The 27,881-nt window shown below is 48.0% G+C and overlaps 3 protein-coding genes across 6 annotated transcripts in view; 1 reads left to right on the forward strand and 2 right to left on the reverse strand.

Moving 5' to 3' along the window:
• The window catches only part of LOC129020134 (zinc finger protein 433), a 38,068-nt gene extending 33,600 nt beyond the window's left edge, over positions 1–4,468 (reverse strand). Inside the window, exon 1 of one of the 3 annotated variants that reach the window (XM_054464058.2) lies at positions 4,245–4,468. In XM_054464058.2, the coding sequence (XP_054320033.1) occupies positions 4,245–4,247 (3 nt within the window). In that variant the 5' untranslated portion in view covers positions 4,248–4,468. Of the gene's footprint in view, positions 1–3,231; positions 3,670–4,244 lie in introns of those variants that run through there. The other 2 variants (XM_054464057.2, XM_063657889.1) reach the window with 2 other exon arrangements.
• A 298-nt stretch (positions 4,469–4,766) lies between these two features.
• LOC129020135 (zinc finger protein 433-like) overlaps positions 4,767–27,881 on the forward strand; it is a 35,269-nt gene continuing 12,154 nt past the window's right edge. The window contains exons 1-2 of one of the 2 annotated variants that reach the window (XM_054464061.2): positions 4,767–5,760; positions 9,173–9,216. In XM_054464061.2, coding sequence (XP_054320036.2) covers positions 5,672–5,760; positions 9,173–9,216 — 133 coding nt within the window. In that variant the 5' untranslated portion in view covers positions 4,767–5,671. Of the gene's footprint in view, positions 5,761–9,172; positions 9,217–26,947; positions 27,155–27,881 lie in introns of those variants that run through there. The other variant, XM_054464062.2, reaches the window with a different exon arrangement.
• Positions 10,631–20,352, reverse strand: ZNF878 (zinc finger protein 878). The gene is made up of 4 exons (XM_054464063.2): positions 20,190–20,352; positions 13,977–14,103; positions 13,713–13,773; positions 10,631–12,231 (listed from the first exon to the last, which is right to left on the reverse strand). The coding sequence occupies exons 1-4, from the start codon at positions 20,190–20,192 to the stop codon at positions 10,827–10,829; spliced, it is 1,596 nt and encodes a 531-aa protein (XP_054320038.2). The 5' UTR covers positions 20,193–20,352; the 3' UTR covers positions 10,631–10,826.

Below are 27,881 nucleotides of genomic sequence, written 5' to 3' on the forward strand. Positions count from 1 at the left end.
GACAGAGTGAGACTCCATCTCAAAAAAAAAAAAAAAAGACAAAGCAACTGACCAACATTCATGTTAAAATAGATATCAATCCAGGCACAGTGGCTCACACCTGTAATCCCAGCACTTTGGGATGCCAAGAGGGGACGGATCACTTGAGGTTAGGAATTCAAGATCAGCCTAGCCAGCATGGTGAAATCCCGTCTCAACTAAAAAAAAATAAAAAAATTAGCTGGGCGTAGTGGCAGTCACCAGCTACTCAGGAGGCTAAGGCACAACAATCGCTTGGACCCAGGAGGTGGAGGTTGCAGTGAGCCAAGATCGTGCCACTGCACTCCAGCCTAGGCAACACAGTGAGACTCTGTCTAAAAAATAAAGTAATATCAAAAGACAAAACAGACTCTTTGTGGAAATAAGACATGAAATCTGGGCAATATAGGAAGACCTCATCCCTACAAAAAATAACTAGCTGGGCAGAGTGGCATGGACCTGTGATCCCAGCTACTCGGGAGGCTCACGATGATTGCTTGAACCCAGGAGGTCAAGGCTGCAGTGAGCTGTGATCACACCAGTACACTCTAGCCTGGGTGACAGCAAGACCCTTTAAAAACAAAAAAAAACAACAAAAAAAAACCAGTCCTCCATCCTGCAAAGAACTATTTTTTTTTTTTCTTTCTTTCTCTGTTTTTTTTTTTTTTTTTTTGAGATGGAGTTTCACCGTTGCCCAGTCTGGAGTGCAGTGGCGCAATCTCGGCTCACTGCAATCTCTGCCTCCCAGGTTCAACCATTCTCCTGCCTCAGCCTCCCGAGTAGCTGGGACTACCGGCTTGTGCCACCATGTCCGGCTAATTTTTTGTATTTTTAGTAGAGACAGGGTTTCACCATGTTGGCCAGGATGATCTCGATCTCCTGACCTGGTGATCTGTGCGCCTCGGCCTCCCAAAGTGTTGGGATTACAGGCGTGAGCTACCACGCCCGGCCAGAACTGATATTTTGGGTACTCTTTGTAATTCACCAATCTACCATACTTTCTTGTGGAAATTATTTCATTTTTCTCCAGTTAAAATAGTAAACTTTCCCTATTTTTCTCCAGTAGCATTCCTAAAACTAGTCCCTATAACACAATTGGAAATCACCCACAACAAAAGGATACACCTGAGAAATGTACTACACTGTCCGTAGAGAAGAAAAAAACATATTAAGAAATGGAATATAAGACTAAATAGTGATTTTTTTTTGAGATGGAGACTCGCTCTGTAGCGCAGGCTGGAATACAATGATGCAATGTCAGCTCACTGCAGCCTCCACCTCCCAGGTTCAAGGGATTCTTGTGCCTCAGTCTCCCAAGTAGCTGGGATTATAGGCATGCGCCACTATACCCAGCTAACTTTTGTATTCTTAGTAGAGACAGGGTTTCATCATGTTGGCCAGGTTGGTCTTGAACTCCTGACCTCAGGTGATCCACCTGCCTTGGCCTCTCAAAGTGCTGGGATTACAGGTGTGAGCCACCACATCCAGCCATTTTTCTGAAATCTACCTCTTTCTGGCCTGTGTGTAAAATTTTCTTATTTTGCAAGCTCTAGTGAAAAATTCAATTTACAATTAATAAAAACCCTGAAGCTGCAATAAGTGAACAATTATTTACAAAAAGACAAACCCACAGAGGGGCAATGCTGACTAGAAAGAACACAGTGATGTTTGACTCAAGTGTCAGCACAGGCCATCCTATCACATGGGACATTTCTCTATGCCCATCCTGCTCACTGAAGTGCTGAATGACTATTTTCCAACAACACTGCACTGTGCCCCTGTGTGCCCCAAGTGCATTTCCTTTTTTTTTGTTGTTGTTTTTTTTTTTTTGTTTTTCCTTTCTTGAGACAGAGTCTCACTCACTTGCCCAGGCTGGAGTGCAGTGGTGCGATCTCCACTCATTGCAGAATCTACCTCCCAGGTCCAAGCAATTCTCGGGCCTCAGCCTCTGGAGTAGCTGGGACTACAGGTGTGTGCCACCACACCTGGCTAATTTCTTTTGTATTTCTAGTAGAGTCAAGGTTTCACCATATTGGCCAGGCTGGTCTCAAACTCCTGGCCTCAAGTGATCTACCCACCTCAACCTCCCAAAGTGTTGGGATTATAGGCATGAGCCACTGCACCTGGCCAGTGCATTTTCATTTACGTGGCTGAGGCAGGAGAATGGCATGAACCTGGGAGGTGGAGCTTGCAGTGAGCGGAGATCGTGCCACTACACTCCAGCCTGGGCGACAGAGCGAGACTCCGTCTCAAAAAAACAAAACAAAAAAAACGGGCCAGGCGCGGTGGCTCACACCTGTAATCCCAGCACTTTGGGAGGCTGAGGCGGGTGGATCACGAGGTCAGGAGATCAAGACCATCCTGGCTAACACAGTGAAACCCCGTCTCTACTAAAAATACAAAAAATTAGCCAGGTGTGGTGGTGGGCGCCTGTAGTCCCAGCTACTCGGGAGGCTGAGTCAGGAGAATGGCGTGAACCAGGGAGGTGGAGCTTGCAGTGAGCAGAGATGGTGCCACTGCACTCCAGCCTGGGCGACAGAACAAGACTCTGTCTCCAAAAAAAAAACAAAAATAGTTGATATTACAAATTGAAGAAGGAGAGTTGGTGTCTGGAAATTTTACAAAGGAACTGAAATTTTAGTATTGTACCGCAAGCTCTCCAGAGGTAGGCCAGGGTCACAGCGTGGAGGGTTTGAGATCTCGCTTCCTATATATTTGGAAAATGCAGAGAAGTACCAGTCAACTGGGGAGTGTTGAAAATTTTGAATAAGAAGTAATTAAACTTAATGCCTACAGTACTCTAAGATCTTCGCCAAGAACATGGAAATCAAATTCAAATGCTATTCATATAAAGTACTAACTTATGTGACAGTATGTGGCCTGAGAAAACAATAACAAGTTACTAATTTATTGGGAAATGAAATATGGGCTTAACCAGGTACAATTGGTCGAGTAACCTCTGATTATACAACCAAAAATTTTCCGCTGTATGGTCTGTGAAAATAATTCAAAAATTTAAGCTGTTGGAACTCTAAATTATCTTGAAGTTTAAAGTAATGTGATTCTGGAATTGAGTCACCTGACACTGGAAAGAGCCAGCTGGAACCCTCCCACACTTGACTACAGATTAACCATCAGACAGGCTTCACTATATCTGGACAGGCCTCATTATACCCGCTTCCTTTAGGAGTTTACACACAGCCACTGACCCACCTTCATGTTAAAACAGACATCAACCGACTGGAAACGCAGACTCTCTGTGACAATAAGAAACCAAATTACAAACAAGACCTAAGGCCATGCAAGGCAAGAGGTAAGTCAAATCTTAGAATTCATAAAATCTAAAGAATAGGTCTTTTGTTTTGGGTGGGATGAAATCATATGAGAAATACCAGACCCTCTTCACTTAAGCAATCCTTCCTACCGCCTCGAAGTTTTAGACAAAGCTTCACACTCTCCACCAACGGCCACCTACAAAATCTCTCAACCACCTGCACCTTCTAACCCCCCTTCCACAGGTCCTGCCCTTTCTGCCAAAGGAACTTACACCTTCCAGGCATTGATGCATGATTTTCCCTGCAATTCCTGTCCCCCTGAAATGAATAAAAACAAACTGTCTTGAGCCGCCTCGGGACCACTTACTCCAGGCCTCCTGGGGTTGTGTTTTCTTCAGCCGAGGCCTCCTATTCGGCTCTGAATAAACTTATTTATTTTACATCGTTTGGCATTTTCCGTTAACAAATTACAAGCCAGGACTGGGTGTTTATCATTCAGGAATCTCAAAGGAACTCTAATTATTAATATATATTTTTAAAACCCTATTCTGAGAAGCAAAACTCTAATTGTTAACGTGTCTCAGTTTAATTTTTAAGAGGAGAAAGGAGCTACTGGGGACCCCACAGTCCACCCTCCTCCTACACAAACCCCCACAACCGAGGCGGGATCCCCCCATGACCCTCGCGTAGTCCCCGCACAATCTGGGGAGACGCGGGGCAGCGGGCGCGGAGCTGCCCAGAGAGGGCTCTGGGAACTGGGTGACAATCACTGCGCAGTGATAGGACGAGACGCCCGGGTCCCGGCTGCCGGCCCAGCCCCACCGTGGGGCCAAGGGGACCAAGGGCCGAGCTGTCCCACGGGGAATCGGGTCCCAGACCCCGAAACAACCGGTTCCGGCCGGTTCCAACCAGCTCCTCCCCCGTCTCGGGACCCCTGGCCCCCAAGCTCACCATTTCTTGCCTTTCAGGTGACTCCCACGACCAGTGCGGGTCACAGCATAGGTGACAGAAGCTCTGGCAGAGGCACTTGAACCCTCTCGGAGGGGAAAACCAGGCTCCCAACCTCAGCTCGCCTCCCGCAGCCAGGGACTGAGGAGAGCAGGGCCTTCCCCTCCCCGATGGACACTTGGCAGGCCCCGCCCGGCGCCCCTGATTGGACGAAGCGCCGGGCCCCGCCCCCTCAGCCGTGAGTGACTTTAGAAGCCCTTGGTAACGGGGCTCTGAGAACCCGTTTGACCGGATCCAGCGATAGATTCTTTAAGCCAGAGGTCTGTAACCTTTTTAGCACCAGAACCGGTTTCGTGGAAGACAGTTTTCCTACGGGGGCAGATAGTTTCGGAATGAAACTTCCACCTCAGATCAGGCATTTTATCCTCATAAGGCGAACCCAACCTAGATCCCTCGCATGCGCAGCTCACAATAGGGTTCGGGCTCCTATGACACACTAATGCCTCTGCTGATCTGACAGGAAGCATATCTCTGGCGATAATGCCCGCTGGCTCGCCCACTAGCCGCTCACCTCCTGCTGTGCGGGCTGGTTCCTTACAGGCCATGGACCGGGGGTTGGGAACCCCTGCCATAGAGTACTGTTGAATAGAAACTTTAGCTCATCCGGCGTGGGGGTGGGGGGGGGGGTAGCTCATGCCTGTAACCCCACCACTTTGGGAAGCCAAGGCAGGCAGATTGCTTGAGCCTAGGAACTTAAGACCAGCCTGGGTAACATAGCAAAACCCCGCCTCTACAAAAAATCCAAATATTAGTCGGGCGTGGTGGTGCATGTTTGTAGTCCCAGCTACTTGGAAGGCTGAGATGAGAGGATCGCCTGAGCCCAGAGAGGTCGAGGCCACAGTGAGCTGTGATTTTACCAGCCTAGGTGTCAGAGTGAGACCCCGTCTCCGAAAAAAAAAAAAAAAAAAGGGGAATTGCAATGGAGTTTAATACACATACAGCCGGCTAAATGAAAGAGAGGAGTTTTATTTTTATTCAATTCTGCCTCCCTAAAAAATGGGAGGCTAGGTTTTGTTTTTTTTTTTTTTTTTTGAGACGGAGTCTCGCTGTCGCCCATGCTGGAGTACGGTGGCGCAATCTCGGCTCACTGCAACCTCCGCCTCCCGGGTTCAAGCGATTCTCCTGCCTCAGCCTCCTGAGAAGCTGGGATGACAGGCATGCGCCACCCTGCCCAGCTAATTTTTGTATTTTTAGTAGAGACGGGGTTTTATCATATTGGTCAGGCTAGTCTCAAACTCCTGACCTCATGATCCGCCCGCCTCGGCCTCCCAGCCTCCCAAAGTGCTGGGATTACAGGCGTGAGCGGCGGCACCCTGTCGAGGCTAGGGTTTTAAAGATAATTTGGTGAGCAGGAGGCTGGAAAATGGGGAATGCTGATTGGTCGCGAAAAGGATATCATAGGGAGTCTCAGCTGTCTTCTTGCACTGAGTCAGTTCTTGGCTAGGGGCCACTGGAGCAGGTGAGCCAGTTTATTGGTCTGTGTGATGCTAGCAAATTTATCAGAATGAAGGGTCTCAAAAATACCTCAAACACCAATCTTAGGTGTTACAACAATAATGTTATCCACAGGAGCAAGTGGGAAGGTTGGGAATCTTGTCTCCTCTGGTCGCATATTTCCTGAACCATAATTTCTAATCTTGTGGCTAATTTCTTAGTTTTACAAAGGCAATCTGGTTCCCAAGCAAGGAGACAATTTCTTTAGGGAAGCAGCAGTTATGACTTTTGCTTTAAAGCTAAACTAAACTCCTTCCAATATTAGTAAGACCTATATCCAGGAATAAACAAGGGTAGGTTGGAGGCTAAAGAAAAGATGGAGTTCGCTTAGATCTGATCTCTTTCACTGTCATAATTTTCTCACTGTTATAATTCTTGCAAAGGGGTTTTCAGATGTAGCGTCATACTTCTAGCTCCTGGCAACATTTATGTTGGAACTCATATACAGCAACTAAATCACTGGAACAGGATAATTGGTTGAGGATTTACTAACTGCTCCATCAGGTAGAAGTGGCACTCCTTACTGATTTAACTGAAAGCATTATTTCCTGAGCCATGGAGACTGAGGATAGCAATGATATATGATCTAAAGAAGTTCCCACTCTGCTGCTTCTCTCTAGTGAAGTCCTGCCAGACACCTTATTACTTCCACTGCCACTTTTTCCTCCTCCAAATGTGGCTAAGCAATTACTTCCCTTATGGAAGACTGTACAAAGATGAAAACATGGCTAGGTTGATGGGGTCACTCTGAGACAAGGTAGACTTATGTTATACTTTTTGCAAAAGTGACTTCAGATATGGAATCATAATTTTAGCTGCTGGCAGCAATGATGTTGGAATTCATATACAGACACTAAATGACTGGAAAAGGACAATTGGTTGAAGGTTTACTAATTGTTCCCTCAAGAGGAAGTGCCATTCCCTATTGATTTAATTGACAGCACTATTTCCTCAGCCATGGAAACTGAGTACAGCAATAATATGTGATCTAAAGAACATTCCACTCTGAGGGCCAGGTGCAGTGGCTCATGCCTATAATCCCAACATTTTAGGAGGCCAAGGCAGGCAGATCACGTGAGGTCAGGAGACCAGCCTTGACAACACAGCGAAACCCCATCTCTACTAAAATCACACAAATTAGCTGGGTGTGGGCTGGGCACGGTGGCTCACACATGTAATCCCAGCACTTTGGGAGGTCAAGGTGGGCAGGTCATCTGAGGTCGGGAGATCAAGACCAGCCTGACCAACATGGAGAAACTCCATCTCTATTAAAAATACAAAATTAGCTGGGCATGCTGGCGCATGCCTGTAATCCCAGGTACTCAGGAGGCTGAGGCATGAGAATCGCTTGAACCTGGGAGGTGGAGGCTGCAGTGAGCTGAGATCGTGCCACTGCACTCCAGCCTGGGTGACAGTGTGAGACTCTATCTTTAAAAAAAAAAAAAAAAGGCTGGGCGCGGTGGCTCACGCCTGTAATCCCCGCACTTTCAGAGGCCGAGGCGGGCGGATTACCTGAGGTCAGGAGTTCAAGACCAGCCTGGCCAACATGGCGAAACCCCGTCTCTACTTAAAATACAAAAAATTAGCCAGGCGTGGTGGTACGCACCTGCAATCCCTGCTACTCAGGAGGCTGAGGCAGGAGAATTGCTTGAACCTGGGAGGCGGAGGTTGCAGTGAGCCGAGATCGCACCACTGCACTCCAACCTGGGGGACAAGAGCGAGACTTCGTCTCAAAAAAAAAAAACGAAAAAACTTTCTACTCTGCTTCTTCCCTCTGGTAATGTTCTGCCAGGTACATTAGTACTTCCACTGACACTTTTTCCTCCTCCAAAGGTAGCTAAGCAATTGTTATTTCCCTCACGGAAAACTGAGTATAAATGGGAATATAGCTAGACCAATGAGGTCACGCAGAGGCAAAGGAGACTTATGTTGTTTATCAAGTTTTCTTTTCAGTAGCTTAATTTTCACTTCTATTTGTTTAATTTTTTATTTTTTTGGAGACAGAACCTCACTCTGTCATCCAAGCTGGAGTGCACTAGCATGATCTCAGCTCACTGCAACCTCTACCTCCTGGGTTCAAGCAATCCTCTCACCTCAGCCTCCTGAGTAGCTGGGACCACAGGCCCATGCCACCGTGCCTGGCTAATTTTTGTGTTAGTTTGTAGACACAAATTCTCACTATGTTGCCCAAGCTGGTCTTAAACTCATGGGCTCTAGCAATCCACCCACCTTGACTTGCACACAGTGCTGGGATTGATTACAGGCGTGAGCAACCATGCCCAGCCTTCATTTCTACTTTTTTATTATTTTAAAATTGTGTTTATTTATTTTTCTTTATTTTTAGAGATAAGAGCTTCCTACCTAGTCCAGGCTGGGGAACAGTGCAGCATTAAACTAATTCTCCTGACTCAGCTTCCTGACAAGCAGTGACCATAGACACATGCCACCACACCTGGATATTTTACAAAATTAATAGTACCTAAATATGGCTGGGCGCGGTGGCTCACGCCTGTAATCCCAGCACTTTGGGAGGCCGAGGCGAGCAGATCACAAGGTGAGGAGTTTGAGACCAGCCTGGCCAATATGGTGAAACCCCATCTCTACTAAAAATACAAAATTAACCGGGCATGGTGGCACATGCCCGTAATCCCAGCCGAGATCGTGCCACTGCATTCCAGCCTGGGTGACACAGCGAGGCTCCGTCTCAAGAAAAAAAAAAAAAGAAAGAAAAGAAAAAAGAAATTAGATGGGTATGGGCCGGGCACGGTGGCTCACGCCTGTAATCCCAGCACTCTGGGAGGCTGAGGCGGGCGGATCACGAGGTCAGGAGATCAAGACCATCCTGGCTAACACAGTGAAACCCATGTCTACTAAAAATTACAAAAAACTAGCCGGGCGTGGTGGCGGGCGCCTGTAGTCCCAGCTACTCAGGAGGCTGAGGCAGGAGAATGGTGTGAACCCAGGAGGTGGAGCTTGCAGTGAGGCGAGATCGCACCACTGCACTCCAGCACTCCAGTCTGGGCGACAGAGTGAGACTGTCTCAAAAAAAAAAAAAAAAGAAAAAGAAAGAAATTAGATAGGTGTGGTGGCTCACACTTGTAGTCCCAGCTATTCGGGAGGCTGAGATGGGAGGATCCCATGGGCCTGGGAGATATAGGCTGCAGTGAGCAGTGATCAAGCCACTGCACTCCAGCCTAAGTGACAGACGGAGACTGTCCCAAACAAAACAAACTAGGCAGAAAAGCTAAGGATAGCACCTTCGAATTTGTCCCTAAGTTGTCAAAGTCTTGGACCCGCACTGAAGGAATTCCCTGGTACTTAGACACTAGATAAAGCAGAAGTGAAGACTACACTCTAATTATCCTCCTTTGTTTTAGGTTTCTTCCTGAAGGACTTGTGAAAAGTCACTTCCTCTATCCAGGTAACGTTTTTCTGTTGACCCCCAAATTTTAAACAAAGCTTTTCTTCCCTAACCAATTGCAAATCAGAAAATCTTTAAATCTACCTATGACCTGTAAGCCCCAGCTTTAAAATATCCCACCCTTTCAAGCATAAACCAATGAGTAATCTCCATGTATTCATTTGTTATTTTGCCTGTAGCATCTACATTCCTAAAACTTACCCCTGCTTCTAAAAATCCCTGCCTGCAATCCAGTGGGGGAGGTCAGGATTTAAGACTTTGGCTGGGCACAGTGGCTCACGCCTATAATCCCAGCACTTTGGGAGGCCGAGGCAGGCAGATCACAAGGTCAGGAGATCAAGACCATCCTGGCTAACATGGTGAAACCCCGTCTCTACTAAAAAATACAAAAAAAAAAAAAAAAAAAAGACTTTATACCTGTGTGGTCCTCCTTGATTGGGACTCTGCAATAAAAGGCTTTTTCCACATGACTTCAAACCCCAGTGTAAATGCCTGGCTTTCCAGGGCAAGGCAACTGGATCACAGTTCTGTCCTCAACCCCTGGGGCTCTGGTCGCAAGGCTGGAAATAGACAGGCTTTCTCCCACATCTTTCTTACTTTCATATAGGAAAGAAGTAGCTTCCTTCTTTAAAATCAAAACTGTTTTATCCTCAAGATATGTACCTTCACGGACAGCACAAAGTTAACTTTTCAGAATATGTTTATCAGCCAGGTAGAGTGGCTTACAGCTGTAATCCTAGCACTTTTGGAAACTAAGGTGGGAGGATTGCTCACGGCTAGGTGTTCACAACCAGCCTGAGCAATGGAATGGGAACCTGTCTCTATGAAAGGAATGAAAAATGAGCTAAGAATGGTGGTACCTGTCTGTAGTCATAGCTACTCAGAAGGCTAAGGCAAGAGGATCATTTGAGCCCAAGAGTTCAAGGCTACAGGGAACTATGATTGTACCACTGCACTTCAACCTGGGTGACAGAGGGACACCCTGTCTCCCAAAACACACACACACACACAAATACATATATACATGTATGTATGTATATAAATATCCTATATATTTTACTTATGCATTTTAAATATAGTTACGTTAAAATATATATGCATATTTATATACAGAATATAAATATGTATATTTCATCTTATTTATTTATTTATTTATTTATTTTTGAGACGGAGTTTCACTCTTGTTGCCCAGGCTGGAGTGCAATGGCACAATCTCGGCTTACCACAACCTCTGCCTCCTGGGTTCAAGAAATTCTCCTGCTTCAGCCTGCCACACCTGGCTAATTTTGTATTTTTAGTAGAGATGGGGTTTCTCTATGTTGGTCAGGCTGGTCTCGAACTCCCGACCTCAAGTGATCTGCCTGCCTCCGCCTCCCAAAGTGCTGGGATTACAGGGGTGAGCCACTGTGCCTGGCCTATTTTATTTTATTATGTAATAGAGATAACATCTCACCATATTGCCCAAGCTGGTCTCAACCTCTTCAGCTTAAGCAATCCTCCTGCCTTGGCTTCCCAAAATGCTGAGATTACAGGTGTCTCTGCAGTGAGTCCTTCCATCTACTTCTGAGTCCCATCTAAGGACTTTACCTTATTGCTTACAACCAGAGTTTCTAGCCAGCATGAGTCCTTACATGCTTTTGAAGGATTGAGGCAGATCTAAAGGCTTTACCACATTGCTTACACTCATAGGGTTTCTCTCCAGTGTGAATCCTTTCATGATAGAGAAAAGAGTTGGAAGAAATGAAGGCTTTCCCACATTGTTTACATTTATAGGGTTTCTCTCCAGTGTGAGTCCTTTTATGATAGCAAATGGAATTAGAAGAAATGAAGGCTTTTCCACATTGCTTACACTCATAGGGTTTCTCTCCTGTGTGAGTCCTTTCATGCATCTTAAGTTGTGAGGCAACTCTAAAGACTTTACCACATTGCTTACATCCATAGGGTTTCTCTCCCGTGTGAGTTCGTATGTGCTTTTGAAGGACTGAGGCAGATCTGAAGGCTTTCCCACATTGCTTACACTCATCGGGTTTCTCTCCAGTGTGAGTCCTTTCATGATAGTGAAAGGAATTAGAAGAAGTGAAGGTTTTCCCACATTGTTTACATTCAAAGGGTTTCTCTCCAGTGTGTGTCCTTTCATGTATTCGAAGATCCTTGACAAAACTGAAGGCTTTCTCACATTTCTTACATTCATAAGGTTTCTCTCCAGTGTGAGTCTTTTCGTGATAGCGAAAAGAAGTGGAAGAAATAAAGCCCTTACCACATAGCTTACACTCATAGGGTTTCTCTCCAGTGTGTTTTCTTTCATGTACTCGCAGGTACTTGACAGATCTGAAGGCTTTCCTACATTGTGTACACTCATAGGGTTTCTCTCCACTGTGAGTCCTTTCATGATATTGAAAGGAACTGGGACAATTGAAGGCTTTACCACATTGCTTGCATTTATAGCGTTTCTCTCCAGTGTGACTTTTCTCGTGTCTTTTTAATGAACTGGGAGAAAAAAAGGCTTTCCCACATATGTTACATTTATGAGGTCTCTCTCCAGTGTGCATTCTCATGTGTGTTTGAAAGCTTACAAGATAAGAGAATGCTTTCCCACACTGCTTACATTCATAGGGTTTTTTTGCAGAGTGGATTATTTCATGTCTACGAACAGAACTGGGAAAACTGAATGCTTTCCCACACTGCTTACGTTCATAGGGTTTTTTTGCAGAGTGGATTCTTTCATGTCTACGAACAGAACTGGGAAACCTGAATGCTTTCCCACATTCCTTACATTCATAAGGCTTTTCCCCAGTGTGAGTTCTTCCATGTATTGCAAGGCTACTGGAATAACTAAAGGCTCTGAGGTGCCTATTAAGGGATGTAAGACCCATGCTGATGTCTCCACACACACTGCTTTCATATGATTGTACTCCAGGAGTTTTCTTCTTCAGTGTGTCATCTGGAACCTGTGTCAAAACTTCTCCATGCTGATGACTTTCTTTACTTTCAGAGAGTCTCTCTCCTATAAGTCTTCTGTGAACAATGAAAGCACATTATAATGGGTTTATCACTAATTTTAATTCCTTTGCAAGTATTACACTTGCATTTTTAACAGTGCCCAGCAAAGTGTAGGCTTTCTGTCCTGTCTGAACATGAATGGAACACATGCTGTACAAGATGGCCTAGCCAGGCCAGGCCTGGTGGCTCACGCCTGTAATCCCAGCACTTTGGGAGGCTGAGGCAGGTGGATCACGAGGTCAGGGGATCGAGACCATCCTGGCTAACATGGTGAAACCCTGTCTCTACTAAAAAATACAAAAAATTAGCCAGGCATGGTGGCAGGCACCTACAGTCCCAGCTACTCAGGAGGCTGAGGCAGGAGAATGGCGTGAACCTGGGAGGCGGAGCTTGCAGTGAGCCGAGATCATACCACTGTACTCCAGCCTGGGTGACAGAGCGAGACTCTGTCTCAAAAAAACAAACAAACAAAAAAAAGATGGCCCAGCCATATCTCTTATCAAAAAAGATAATATTGATAACAGGGATTTTAAATGCTTTATTTATTTATTTATTTATTTATGAGACCGAGTCTCACTCTGTCATCAGGTTGGAGTGCAGTGGCACCATCTCGGCTCACTGCAACCTCCACCTCCCAGGTTCAAGCGATCCTCCTGCCTCAGCCTCCCAAGAGACTACAGGCACGCACCACCACGCCCAGCTAATTTCTTGTATTTTTAGTAGAGACAGGCTTTCACCATGTTGGCCAGGATGGTCTCGATCTCTTGAGCTCGTGATCCACCCACTTCAGCCTTCCAAAGTGCTGGGATTACAGGTGTGAGCCACCATGTCCAGCTTTTACATGCTATTTTAAAGTAAACTATTTTATAAATATGGTCTTTGTCTTTTTGTCTGTTTGTTTTTGAGTCAGGGTCTCACCCTGTGGCCCAGGCTGCCCTCCAGTGATGCCATCATGACTCAGTGCAACCTTAGACTCCCAGGTTTGCCGGGCACGGTGGCTCACTCCTGTAATCCCAGCACTTTGGGAGGCCGAGGCAGGCGGATCACAAGGTCAGGAGATCGAGACCATCCTGGCTAACACGGTGAAACCCCGTCTCTAATAAAACTACAAAAAATTAGCCGGGCATGGTGGTGGGCGCCTGTGGTCCCAGCTACTCGAGAGGCTGAGGCAGGAGAATGGCGTGAACCTGGGAGGCAGAGCTTGCAGTGAGCCAAGATCGTGCCACTGCACTCCAGCCTGGGCGACAGAGCAAGACTCCGTCTCAAAAAAAAAAACAAAAAAACAAAAAACTCCCAGGTTCAAATGATCTACCATCCTGACCTCCAAAAGGGCTAGATTATACACATAAGCCATGTCACACTTTATATGTTTCTAGGGAAGCTTTTCTAAGAATAAATACATTGGAACTAGGTTTATTTCTTATGCTTGCTTCTTTTTAACATTTTCTTCCATTCTGTCTACAGAGACATTATTTTCTCTTGTAAGTGCCAGTTACCTTAGGTTTCTCCTAGGATTTTGGTGCTCATCTTCAATGTACTGGTTGTTCCACTTTTTTCCTAAAATGTGGACCCAGAAAAATAGTCCTGAATTAGTATAAAATTATTTAAAAAGTTACTTGATTCTATGTCATGGCTCATGGCACCTGTGCCTCATTTATCCAAAGTATTCCCTGACCGTATTCCGAATCACTCAACAGCACTAATGAGCTAGAAACACCTGTTCTTTAATTCACTGAGGGAAGTAATACTGTCATTCTTACCTATGGAGGCCAGGTTCCTCAAGCTTTCCTGCATCACTTCCCTGTAGAGATTTTTCTGGGAAGGATCCAGCAAAGCCCACTCCTCCTGGGTGAAGTTCACAGCCACATCCTCAAAGGCCACCGAATCCTGAAATATCCCACATGTGGACAGGAGGATGAGTGAGGCTGACAGCACTGGGTTCCTATACCCTGTTCCTAGGAGGTTCTCAGGATGCTGTGGTGTATGGACTCCAAACATTTATTCCATGACTTGGTCATCAGATCCCTTACTCTCTGTCTACACTCACTTTCTTCCATAAAACAATTTTGATGCTAGAATTGAACTCTGGATGGGGTAAAGCAACAGCAGAATAGGAAAAATGTGTGTTTCTGGTGAGTCCAGGGAGAAAGGCGTGCTGCCTGGACTGCCCTTAATGTCTGAAGTGTGGATCTGCAGCACCTGTCATAACAAACTCCTTTGAATTTCTGAGCAAAACAAATTTAATGTTAGCAGCCCTAAGGCTGCATATTCTTGGAAACGCCTGTTCACAAAGTTTAACCTTTGTGATGACTAGAAAGTGGGTTTTGTTCTGATTCCAGTAGCAGAAGCCAAAAACAAAAAAACTGGGTTTTGCAAGGGGCTTTATTAATCTAACTGATAAGAGAGTCTGGCCAGGCGCGGTGGCTCATGCCTGTAAATCTCAGCACTTTGGGAGGCAAAGGCAGGCGGATCGCCTGAGGTCAGGAGTTTGAGACCAACCTGGCCAACAGGGCAAAACCCTGTCTCTACTAAAAATAATAAAATTAGCCAGGCATAGTGATGGGCTCCTGTAATTCCAGCTACTTGGGAGGCTGAAGCAGGAGAATCACTTGAACCCATGAGGCAGAGGTTGCAGTGAGCCAAAAATGTGCCACCACACTTCAGCCTGCGTGACAGAGCCAGACTCCATCGGTTAAAAAGAAAAAAAAATTCTAATTGATAAGAGAGTCATAACTAACTAAAACAAAAACTCACGAAAAGAAACCTTTCTGGGAAACCGTATGTGGATAGAAAAACCTAAACTGGGCTGGACACAGTGGCTCATGCCTATAATTCCAGCACTTTGGGAGGCCAAGGCGGGCAGATCACCTGAGGTCAGCAGTTCAAGACCAGCCTGATCAATATGATGAAACCCTGTCTCCACTAATAGATAATCCCAAGTGTTGGTAAACCACAAAAATAAAGACACACACATGAAAGGCTAGATGGTTGATCCATACATACACTCTACTGGCATTATCTTTCAAATTGGAATTTATCCATAATCTATAACCCAGTGACTTTTCCCCCAATATGTGAGAAATTTATGTTCCATTTTCATATGGCAAAGAAAACCAACCATGACATTGTCACCAAGGTCAAAAACTAAACTGTAAACCCAAATCCCATTAAGCAGTGAAATGCATAAGTAAACTGGGCGACCCATGACTCAACACAGTGGCATGTTTGCAACAGAATGAGGCAAAAAGTCAGAAACAAACCCTTTTGGTATGACATGAAAGGTACATTAATTGCAATACTAAGTTACTGGAAACTCCAAATAGCCAAAATTCTACTTTGTGATAAAAGAAAATATGGCAGGCCTGGGCCGGGTGCGGTGGTTCACGCCTGTAATCCCGGCACTTTGGGAGGCCGAGGCGGGTGGATCACGGGGTCAGGAGATTGAGACCATCCTGGCTAGCACGGTGAAACCCCGTCTCTACTAAAAATACATAAAACTAGCCGGTCTTGGTGGCGGACGCCTGTAGTCCCAGCTACTGGGGAGGCTGAGGCAGGAGAATGGTGTGAACCCAGGAGGCAGAGCTTGCAGTGAGCCAAGATCGAGCCACTGCACTCCAACCTGGGCGACTGAGCGAGACTCCGTCTCAAAAAAAAAAAAAAAGAAAAGAAAAAATATGGCAGGCCTGGCACAGTGGCTCACGCCTGTAATCCCAGCACTTTAGGAGGCAGGCGCGGATGGATCACCTGAGGTCAGGAGTTCGAGACCAGCCTGGCCAACCTGGTGAAACCACGTCTCTACTAAAAATACAAATATCAGCTGGGCGTGGCGGCAGGTGCTTGTAATCCCAGCTACTTGGGGGGCCGAGGCAGGAGAATCACTTGAATCTGGGAGGTGGAGATTACAATGAGCCAAGATCGTTCATTGCACTCCAGCCTGGGCAACAGAGCAAGACTCTGTCTCAAAAAAAAAAAAAAAGAAAAGAAAAGAAAGAAAGGCTGGGCGCGGTGCCTCAGCACTTTGGGAAACTGAGGTGGGCAGATCACAAAGTCAGGAGTTTGAGACCAGCCTGGCCAATATAGTGAAACCCCGTCTCTACTAAAAATATAAAAATTAGCTGGGCGTGGTGGCAGGCACCTGTAGTCCCAGCTACTCGGGAAGCTGAGGCAGGAGAATCGCTTGAACCCAGGAGGCAGACGTTGCAGTGAGCCGAGATCACGCCACTGCACTCCAGCCTCGGCGAGAGGGAGCTCCATCTCAAAAAAAAAAAAAAAAAAAAAGATAATACAGCTACAAAGAATAACAAAAAGAAGGCTGGGTGCAGTGGCTCATGTCTGTAATTCCAGCACTTTGGGAGGTGGATCACCTGAGGTCAGGAGTTCAAGACCAGCCCAGCCAAAGTGGTGAAACCCCATCTCTACTAAAAATACAAAAATTAGTCAGGTGTGGTGGCAGGTGCCTGTAATCCCAGCTACTTGGGAGGCTGAGGAAGGAGAATCGCTTGGACCCGGGAGATAGAAGTTGTAGTTAGCAGAGGTGGTGTCACTGCACTCCAGCCTGAGTAACAGAGCCAGACTCCCTCTCAAAAAAAAAAAAAAAAGAATAACAGGCTGGGCACAATGGCTCACACCTGTAATCCCAACACTTTGGGAAGCCAAGGCGGGTGGAGCATGAGGTCAGGAGTTCAAGACCAGCTTGGCCAACCTAGTGAAACCCCGTCTCTACTAAAAATACAAAAATTAGCCAGGCATGGTGGCGCATGCCTGTAATCCCAGATACTCGGGAGGCTGAGGCAGGAGAAGCACTTGAACCTGGGAGGTGGAGGTTGCAGTGAGCTGAAATCATGCCATTGTACTCCAGCTTGGGCAACAAGAGCGAAACTCCGTCCCAAAAAAAAAAAAAAAAAAAGAATAACCAAAAGAATCAAAATTTTGACCACCTTTGTGTGCCATAGTTAGGTGACATCAAAGAAACACACCACAACTGCCCAAGGACTATTCATTTTCCAGGGTGGTGTTCCCGAGTATATTCTTACTGACATGGCATCCAATTTTAAAACATCCAATTTTGGCCGGGTTCAGTGGCTCATGCCTGTAATCCCAGCACTGTGGGAGGCCAAAGCAGGCAGATCACCTGAGATCAGGAGTTTGAGACCAGCCCGGCCAACATGGTGAAACCCTGTCTCTACTAAAAATACAAAAATTAGCCAGGTATGGTGGCATGCGCCTGTAGTCCCAGCTACTTGGGAGGCTGAAGCAGGAGAATCGATTGAACCCAGGAGGCGGAGTTTGCAGTGAGCCGAGATTATGCCACTGCACTCCAGCCTGGGCGACAGAAAGAGACTCCGCCTCAAAAATAAATAAATAAATAAGAAGCAATTAAACCGAACTTGCTATAGAACACTAAGCCCCTTCACAAGCATACTGAAGTCAAATTCAAATCCAGTTCACATAAATTTCTAATCTGTGGCCTGAGAAAACAATATCACTAATGACTAATTTATAGGTAAATGACGTTTAGGCTTAACCAGGCACAATAGGTCAATTAATCTCTGATTACATAACCAAAAGTTTTACCTGTACAGACTGTGAAAATAGGTGATTCAAAAATTTAAGCTGCTAGAACTCTAAATTATCTTGAGGTTTAAAGGAATGCGATTCTGGGGTTGAGACACCTGACAGGCAGGGTAACAGAGCCAGCCAGGGAACTTTCCATTCCCTGATTACAGATTAGCTTGCTTTCTTCCTATATTGTTTTGTGAAATATTTTAAATGACCGAAGCAAGTCATGAAAGACCCCTTCCCTCTTAAGGATTGATTTCATTATAGACTAACTTCCCTCTTACTTTTCTCACACAAAGACTTCATGGCCATCACATCTTCTGAAGCTGGAAATGTTAAATTCATTTTTTTAAATAGGAAAAGAACTGAAAACCGGCCGGGCGCGGTGGCTCACGCCTGTAATCCCAGCACTTTGGGAGGCCAAGGTGGGCGGATCACGAGGTCAGGAGATCGAGGCCATCCTGGCTAACGCGGTGAAACCCCGTCTCTACTAAAAAATGAAAAAAAATTAGCTGGGCGCGGTGGCGGGCGCCTGTAGTCCCAGCTACTGGGGAGGCTGAGGCAGGAGAATGGCGTGAACCCGGGAGGCGGAGCTTGCAGTGAGCCGAGATCGCGCCACTGCACTCCAGCCTGGGCGACAGAGCGAGACTCCGTCTCAAAAAACAAAAAAAAAAAAGAAAGAAAAGAAAAGAAATTAAAACCTTTTGCGAAGAAAATTTTAAAGTCCTGGGCCGGGCGCGGTGGCTCACGCCTGTAATCTGATACAGGAAAATCGCTTGAACCTGGGAGGCGGAGGTTGCGGTGAGCCGAGATTGCGCCATTGAACTCCAGCCTCGGCAACAAGAGCGAAACTGCGTCTCAAAAACAAAAACAAAAACAAACAAACCTGTACTAAATTGTATAATTAATCTAGTTGTATTAATTAGTTGTATTAAATTAGTTGTACAATTAAGTTAGTTGTACTAATTAGTTGTATTAATTGTACAATTAATTTAGTTGTACTAATTGTTGCGATAATTAAATTTCTTCGTTTTTTGCCTATATAAGAAGGAGCTTAACTTTTTTTTTTTGAGACAGAGTCTCATTCTTTCACCATGGCTGGAGTGCAGTGGGGCATTCCACTGTAATCCCAGCACTTTGGGAGGCCGAAGCGGGTGGATCACGAGGTCAGGAGTTCGAGACCAGCCTGGCCAATATCATGACACCCCCGTCTCTACTAAAAATACAAAAATTGGCCGGGCGCAGTGGCTCACGCCTGTAATCCCAGTACCTTGGGAGGCCGAGGTGGGCGGATCACAAAGTCAGGAGGAGTTCAAGACCAGCCTGGCCAATATGGTGAAACCCATCTCTACTAAAAATACAAAAATTAGCCAGGCGTGGTGGCTGGCGCTTGTAGTCCCAGCTACTCGGGAGGCTGAGGCAAGAGAATGGCTTGAACCTGGGAGGCGGAGGTTGCGGTGAGCCGAGATGGCGCCACTGCACTCCAGCCTGGGGCGACGGAGCGAGACTCCGTCTCAAAAATATAAAAATCTGGTAAAATAAAAACAGGTCTTTTGGGGAAGGGAGTGGGGACTGGGATGGAATAACGTGGCAGATAACAGCCCTCCTTCCTACAGCCTCCAAATTTTAGACAAAGCTTTACACACTCTCAACCAACTGCCACCTACAGAATCCCTCCACCACCTGTGCCTTCTAACCCCGCTTCCATGTGTTCTGCCTTTCGGCCGAAGGAACTTACACCTTCCCGGCACTGATTCATAATTTTCCTGCAATTCCTGTCTCCCTGAAATGAATAAAACCAAACTGTCAGGAGCTGCCTCGGGATTGCTTACTCCAGGCTTCGTGGGGTTGTGTTTCCCTCAGCCGAGGTCTCTCCTATTCGGCTCAGAATAAACTTATTCTACACGGTTTGGGTTTTTCCGTTACCAAACCACAAGCCAGGACTGGGAGTGTCTCATTTATTAATCGCTGTTTGCTAAAATAAACTCTCATTTTTTAACAGTGCCTCAGTTTAATTTTTAACTGGAGAAAAAAAGGAACTGGGGACCCCACAGCCCACAGCTCCTCCCACACGAACCCCACACCCGAGGCGGGATCCCCCCATGACCCTTCCGTGGTCCACGCACAATCTGGGGAGACGCGGGGCTGCGGGCGCGGAGCTGCTCAGAGAGGGAGCCGGAGCCGGGGCCGGGGCCGCAGTCGCCGCGCAGGGACAGAACAGGACGCCCGGGGTCCCGGCTGCCGGCCCAGCCCCACCCAGCGGCCGAGGGGACCGAGGGCCGAGCTTCGCCAGGGGGACTGTGTCTGGACCCCAGAGTCGCTGCAGGGGGGCCCGGGCCTCGCCACAGCGGGTTCCTCTCGGTTCCACCCAGTCCCTCCTTTCGCCTTGGGACTCCCCAGCACCGCATGCTCACCATTTCCTGGCTTCCAGGTATTCCGGCGTCCTCTCTAAAGGTCCCGCGAACAGTGCAGGTCACAGTGTAGTCGACAGAGCAACAGCAGCTACGGCGGAAGTAACTGGTCCCTCTCGGAGCAGGAAAGACCCAGACCTTAACTAGCGCGAGCAGCCCTAGGAGTGAAGAGAGCTGGAATGCAACCTCCCCTTCCCTGGAGGACAGTGGCAGGGCCCCGCCCTAGCGCCCCTGATTGGATAGGGGTCTAGACTCCCCCCCTTCTCTGAGTGACAGCAGAAGCCCCGGGTAACCGGGCGCTGCAGAGCCGAAGTGACTGGTTCTGGTCACACTTTCCAAGGTCAGCTGCCTCCCTCCCTCCCACCTTTACAAGTTCCCTCCCACCTTTACAAGTTTGCCTTCGGCCAAACTTGCTCCGAACTGCTAGAAGGGGCACTGTCGTCTTCCTCACTCCGTGGGCTGTCCCTGCTCCTTCATCCTGCACGGGACACAAGTGTGCAGGGAATTCCAGATTCAGTATCCACAAAAGGTGAAAGACATTAAAATATTTTGCCCCAAGATATTCCCCTGCCAAAATATATTTCTTTGACAATTTTGAAATGGCTGCTGCTTGGCCAGCAAACAAAAGGTGGCCTTGCAAAACTGTCTTTTGAGGGGGAAATTTACATTTGTAGAGAATCTCCGTTAATGAAGCACTACCCGCTCCCCCATTCTTTTCCTTTCCCTGATCTAAAAGCTATTGAGAGTTTGACACCTTTAAAAGTCTGAAGAGAGGTAGCACGTGGTGGCTCATGTCTATAAATCCCACCACATTGGCAAACTGAGGCGGAAGGATCCCTTGAAGCAAGGAGTTTGAGGCCACCATCATCAACACAGCGAGATCCGTTTTTTTTTTTTTTTTTTTTTTTTTTTTTTTTTTTTTTTTTAGACAGTCTCGCTCTGTCGTCCAGGCTGGAGCACAGTGGCACGATCTTGGCTTACTGCAACCTCTGCCTCCCAGGTTCAAGCGATTCTCCTGCCCCAGCCTCCCAAGTAGCTGGGATTACAGACATGCGCCACCACGCCCGGTTAATTTTGTATTTCTAGTAGAGACGGGGTTTCTCCATGTTGGTCAGGCTGGTCTCGAACTCACGACCTCAGGTCATCCGCCCGCCTCGGCCTCCTAAAGTGCTGGGATTACAGGCGTGAGCCACCTCGCCCGCCGATCCCTGTCTTTATTATTTAAAAATTTTTAAATTGGCCGGGCGCGGGCCGGGCGCAGTGGCTCACGCCTGTAATCCCAGCACTTTGGGAGACCGAGGCGGGCGGATCACGAGGTCAGGATATGGAGACCATCCTGGCTAACACGGTGAAACCCCGTCTCTACTAAAAATACAAAAAAAAATTAGCCGGGCCTGGTGGCGGGCGCCTGTAGTCCCAGCTACTCGGGAGGCTGAGGCAGGAGAATGGTGTGAACCCGGGAGGTGGAGCTTGTAGTGAGCAGAGATCGCACCACTGCACTGCAGCCTGGACGACAGAGCGAGACTTCTCAAAAAAAAAAAAAAAAAAAGTGGCCGGGCATGGTGAGACCAGGTCTCTACTAAAAAGATAAGTAAATAGATTAGGGCCAGGCACCGTGGCTCAAGCCTGTAATCACAGCACTTTGGGAAGCCGAGGCGGGTGGATCACTTGAGGTCAGTAGTTCAAGACCAGCCTGGCCAACATGATGAAACCCCATCTCTACTAAAAATACAAAAATAAGTCGGGTTTGGTGGCATGATGAAACCCCATCTCTACTAAAAATACAAAAATAAGCCGGGTTTGGTGGCACACACCTGTGATCCCAGCTACTCCAGGGGCTGAGGCAGGAGAATTGCTTGAACCCAGAAGACGGAGGTTGCAGTGAGCAGAGATTGCACCATTACACTCAAGCTAGGTGACAGAGCAAGACCCTGTCTCATAAAAAGGAAAAAAGTCTATTCTCTGGGGGAGACATCATCTACATAACAGTACACCTCTAGCCAAGCCTCTTCCTTTCTCATCTACTAAGTTGTCTTGCTGCTAAACCTAATTTACTGACCTCAAGTCGCTATATAGTCTTCTCTGTTTTACAGCCGGGTGGGTCTTCATTCTGAAGGTTCCCATGTATACATGTTAAATACATTTGCATGCCTTCTTTTCTATTAATCAATCTGCCTCAGATCAATTAGTTTTCAGCAAACCTTTAGGACACCAAGAGTCTGTCACCCCCACAAAGCCATCCCCTTGTCTCAGGGCAGGAGAGGAACCAGGCCAAGCATGACTGCTCCAGGAGGGAGAGACAGATATCCTGCAGTGGGGCAGGAATCGGGATGAGGCATGGCCAAGGTTTCCTCACATACACCCATCTTCTCCTCACAGTGTGGAAACTCTCCCTCCTCTGCACACCGTTTTCATTAGGGGGAAACTCTCACCTGGAGTCAGTTTAATCTTATTACCGGAAAGAGGTACCAATCCAGACCCCAAAAGAGAGTTCTTGGACCTCATGTAAGAATAAATTCAGGGTGAGTCCATAAAGTAAAAGCAAGTTTATTAGAGAAGCAATGAAACAAAAGAATGGCTACTCCATAGGCAGAGCAGCAGCATGGTCTGCTTGACAAAGTATACTTATAGTTATTTCTTGATTATGTGCTAAACAAGGGGTGGATTATTCATGAGTGTTCTGGGAAAGGGGCAGGCAATTCCCAGAAGTGAGGGTTCCTACCTCTTGTTATACCACATAGGGTAACGTCTGGATATTGCCATGGTATTTGTAAACTGTCATGGCGCTTGTGGAAGTGTCTGTTAGCATGTTAATGCATTATAATTAGTGGATAATAAGCAGTGAGTACCGCATGAGGTCACTTTCTTTTCTTTTTTTTTTTTTTTTTTTTTGAGACAGAGTCTCACTCCCTCGCCCAGGCTGGAGTGCAGCAGCACAATCATAGCTCCCTGCAGCCTCTCTGCGTTCCTGCAGCCCCTGCCTCCCAGGCTCAAGCAATCCTCCCAGCTCAGCCTCCTGAGTAGCTGAGACTACAGGCACAGGCCACCACAATCAGCTAAGTTTTGTATTTTTTGTAGAGATGGGGTATCACTGTGTTGCCCAGGGTGGCAGAGGTCACTTTCGTCGCCATCTTGGTTTTGGTGGGCTTTGGCTGGTTTCTTTACCGCATTCTGTTTTATCAGTGGGGTCTTTATGACCTCTATCTTGTGATACCAGTCCTGCCGACCTCCTAGCTCATCCTGTGACTAAGAATGCCTAATCACCTGGGAATGCAGCCCGGTAGATCTCACCCTTATTTTACCCAGCCCCTATTCAAGATGGTTTCACTCTGCTTCAAACACCCCTGACATTCTGACTTAAATATAGTCAACTTTATAAACCCTTTGTTCATAACACAACCCAAACAATTTGTTCTCTGAGGCTGACCTTCACAGATTTGCTTCATATATATCAATTACAGTCTGTCCCCAGCGACCCTGTGCATGCCAAAACCAAAACACTGCCCAGAAAATAGCTCCAGGCTTCAGAGGTACAACCCCAGATAGGACAGAACCCCCGAGCGCATCCGCACGTGGGTCTCCTGCCTTCCAGGGCTCTGCAACTTCCCAGAATCCACACTCCTTCTGGAGCTGGAGGCCACCTTCAAGGGAGGGCGGGCTCCGGGGGAAGCCCCAAGCGGAGCCCCCTTTCCCTCCTTTTGCAAACTCCAGACTGGCCTCAGCGGAGAGTCATTGGCCTCCGGCTCTGCTGCCCCCTGCAGGTTATTCAGCCGCTTCTCACCCCATTGATAGTTCCTAGAGACAAACACCCTCAATCCCAGTATGTGAAGAAGACACCAGCAGAGTCTCTGCTTTCCTCCTGTGGTGTGTTTTGTTTTGTTTATTTGTTTGTTTGTTTGAGACGGAGTCTCGCTCTGTCGTCCAGGCTGGAGCGCAGTGGCGCGATCTCGGTTCACTGCAAGCTCCTCCTTCCGGGTTCACGCCATTCTCCTGCCTCAGTCTCCCGAGTAGCTGGGACTACAGGCGCCCGCCACCACGCCCGGCTAATTTTTTTGTATTTTTAGTAGAGACGGGGTTTCACCGTGTTAGCCAGGATGGTCTCGATCTCCTGACCTTGTGATCCGCTCGCCTCGGTATCCCAAAGTGCTGGGATTACAGGCGTGAGCCACCGCGCCCGGCCTCCTCCTGTGTGTTATGTATGACATAAGGAAAAACAGGCTGGGTGCGGTGGCTCACGCCTGTAATCCTAGCACTTTGGGAAGCCAAGGCGGGCAGATCACTTGAGGTCATGAGCTAGAGACCAGCCAAGGCAACATGGTGAAACCCCGTCTCTATCAAAAATACAAATAAATTATGGCCAGGCCCGGTGGCTGACGCCTGTAATCCCAGCACTTTGGGAGGCCAAAGCAGGCAGATCATGAGGTCAGGAGTTCGAGACCAGCAGCCTGGCCAACATAGTGAAACCTCGTCTCTTCTAAAAATACAAAAAATTAGCCAGGCACGGTGGTAGGCGCCTGTAGTCCCAGCTACTTGGGGGGCTGAGGAAGGAGAATCCCTTGAACCCAGGAGGCAGAGGTTGTGGTGAGCCGAGAACGCGCCACTGCACTCCAGCCTAGGCAACAAGAGTGAAACTCCGTCTAAAAAATATATATATACAAAAAAAACCAAAAAATTAGCCAGGCGAATTGCTTGAACCTGGGAGGCGGAGGTTGCAGTGAGCCGAAATGGCGCCACTGCACTCCATCCTGGGCGACAGAATGAGACTCCATCAGAAAGAAAAGAAAGGAAGGAAAAAAGGAAGGGAAGGGAAAGGGAGGGAATGGGAGGGGAGAGGAAGGGACAGGAGGGGAAGGAAGGGGGTCGGGAGGGGTGCGCAGCCCAGGAGGAGAATGAAGGGGGCCAGGGAGGCTTAGTCAGTGGGCGGTGGGTGTGTGAGTGTGTGCCCTGTCAGCCTCACATTTTGCAAAGGATCAGAATTCAGTTGTGAGTTTATGAAAGGGAAAAGCAGGGAATGGCCATTCTGGAAAACACACACTTCAAAGAAATGGGCTCAGTTCTTTCTTGCTCAGATTTTGAATGACTCATTTTCACAACCCCAAACCCTCTGCAGGTCACATTTCCTCCTCTCATTTTGGTCTTGGCCTGAACCCTACCTGCTCTCCTTGCACCCTTGTTCCCAGACCAAACCAAGGATTGGGCTGCTTATTCTCTGTGCCCAATAACGAGATGCAGACGAACGGGGTTTCACCCTGTTAGCCACAATGGTCTCGATCTCCTGACCTCGTGATCCGCCCGTCTCGGCCTCCCAAAGTGCTGGGATTACAGGCGTGAGCAACCGCTCCCGGCCAGAAATTCTTAAAAGAAGCATTTTGCATCTATTCTCTCTGTGGGAGTCTTCATCTATGTTGTGGGTGAGTGGCTACTATCTGGGCCAGTGGCGCAAGGGTAAAAGAATTTACCAAGACTGGCCGGGCGAGGTGGCTCACACCTGTAATCCCAGCACTTTGGGAGACCGAGGCAGGCGGATCACCTGAGGTCAGGAATTTGAAACCAGCCTGGCCAACATGGCGAAACCCCATCTCTACTAAAAATACAAAAATTAGCCGGGCTTGATGGTGGCGGACGCCTGTGGTCCCAGCTACTTGGGAGGCTGAGACAGGAGAATGGCGTGAACCTGGGAGGCGGAGCTTGCGGTGAGCCGAGATCGCGTCACTCACTCCAGCCTGGGCAACAGAGCAAGACACCATCTCAAAAAAAACCACAAAAAAACAAAAACAGAATTTCTTACTTTTTTTGTTTTTTGGTCTCACTCTGTTGCCCAGGCTGGAGTGTACTGGTGCAATCACAGCTCACTGCAGCCCTCAACTCCTGGGCCAAAGTGATTCTCCTGCCCTGGCCTCCTAAAGTGCTGGTATTACAGGCCCCAGCCACCTTGCCTGGCCTCTTTCCAGACTTTTTTTGTTTTTGTTTTTTTTGAGACGGAGTTTCATTCTTGTTGCCCAGGCTGGAGTCCAGTGGCATGATCTCGGCACACTGCAACCTCCGCCTCCCAGGTTCAAGTGATTCTCCTGCCTCAGGCTCCCACATACCTAGGATTACAGGCGTCCGCCACCACGACCGGCTAATATTTTGTATTTTAGTAGAGATGTGGTTTCACCATGTTGGCCAGGCTGGTCTCGAACTCCCGATCACAGGTGATACACCCGCCTCGGCCTCTCAAAGTGTTGAGATTACAGGCGTGAGCCACCGCGCCCAGCTTTCCAGACTTTTAAAGGTGTCGGACTCTCAATTTCTCCCGGATCATGGAAAGGGAAAAGGGGAGAGGGGGCATGGCTTCACTAATGGAAATACTCCATAGACGCAAATTTCCCCCCCCACCCCCCCCCACCCCCGCCCCACCAGAAGATAGCTGTGCAAGGGCAAAGCTGTAGCCATTCGAAATTGCCAAATAAATATATTTTGGAATAAAACATTTTAATTGCTTTCACCTCTATTGAACATGGAGTCTGGAACTCCCTGCACACACTTATGACACTGTGCAGGTCCAAGAAGCAGGGACAGACCATTGACAGAGCCACTTCTAGTAATTAAGACGAGCAAGTTTGGCCGAAATGCAAATTTTCAAAGAGCAGGGCGCAGAGAGGGAACTTGACCTTGGACTGTGGCTCGAAGCGGTCAGTCCTGCTCTGCTTGGCCCTGTTAACCAGGTCTTCTGCTGTCACTCAGGATGCAGGGGGCGGGGCCTGGCGCTCCACCCAATCAGAGTCGCCGAGGTGGGGCCCGGCCAACTGTTTATCAGTGGGTCGCATTGCCTTTCGCCTCAGTCTTTGGCTCCTCCCACCGGGTGAGGTTGGCACCCCATTTTTCCTGCTCTGAGAGGGACCGGTTGCCACCGCCATACTTCTGTCGCCCTGTCGTCTGCGTTGTGACTGCTTTGGACGTGGGAGTCACCTGAAAGCCAGGAGATGGTGAGTGTGAGCCCCCGCTGGGAGTCCCGAGACGTTGGGGGGGTAGGCGGAGGCTGGTTGGAACTGGCTGGAACCGGCTGTGCCGGGACCCGGACCTCCCCGCAGCGACTCCGAGGTCTGGGGCCCGACCCCCCCTGGCGCAGCTCGGCCTTCGGTCCAGTCGGCCGCCGGGTGCTGCTGGGCCGGCAGCCGGGACCCCTGGGCGCCCTGTCTCGTTGCCGCGCGGCGACTGCGTCCCTAGCCCGGGAGCCCTCTCTGGACAGCTCCGCGCCCGCAGCCCGGAGTCTCTCCATATTGTGCGGGGCCACGGGAGGGTCATGGGGGCAATCCCGCCTTGGGTGTGGGGCTCGTGCGGGAGGAGCTGCGCTGTGAGGCCCTCAGTGACCCCTTTCTCCTGTTAAAACTTAAACAGGCCCGGTGCTGGGAATAGAGGCGTGAGCCACCGCGCCTGGCCTAGCGTGGAGAACTTGTGACAGTGGATAAATGTTTTCCCTGTTATCTGTGGCTTAGAGCTTGGCAACTGCTGTCATGTTTTTGTTCACATCATGATCAATGTGTACTAGATGCTTTGTTGTTTTAACCGCCTGAGGGGTTCTTCCTGCCTGTGCTGCAAATAGAAAGACCAGGGCATTGCAGTAAAGAAAATGTTTGACACGAGATGGACCACGCAACGCCGAAGACGAAGACGGAGATGGAGTTAGCACTCAAATCAGTCTGCCCGAAGGCT

This window comes from Pongo pygmaeus, chromosome 20 (genome assembly GCF_028885625.2).
Source record: "Pongo pygmaeus isolate AG05252 chromosome 20, NHGRI_mPonPyg2-v2.0_pri, whole genome shotgun sequence".
Classification (NCBI taxonomy): Eukaryota; Metazoa; Chordata; class Mammalia; order Primates; family Hominidae; genus Pongo; species Pongo pygmaeus.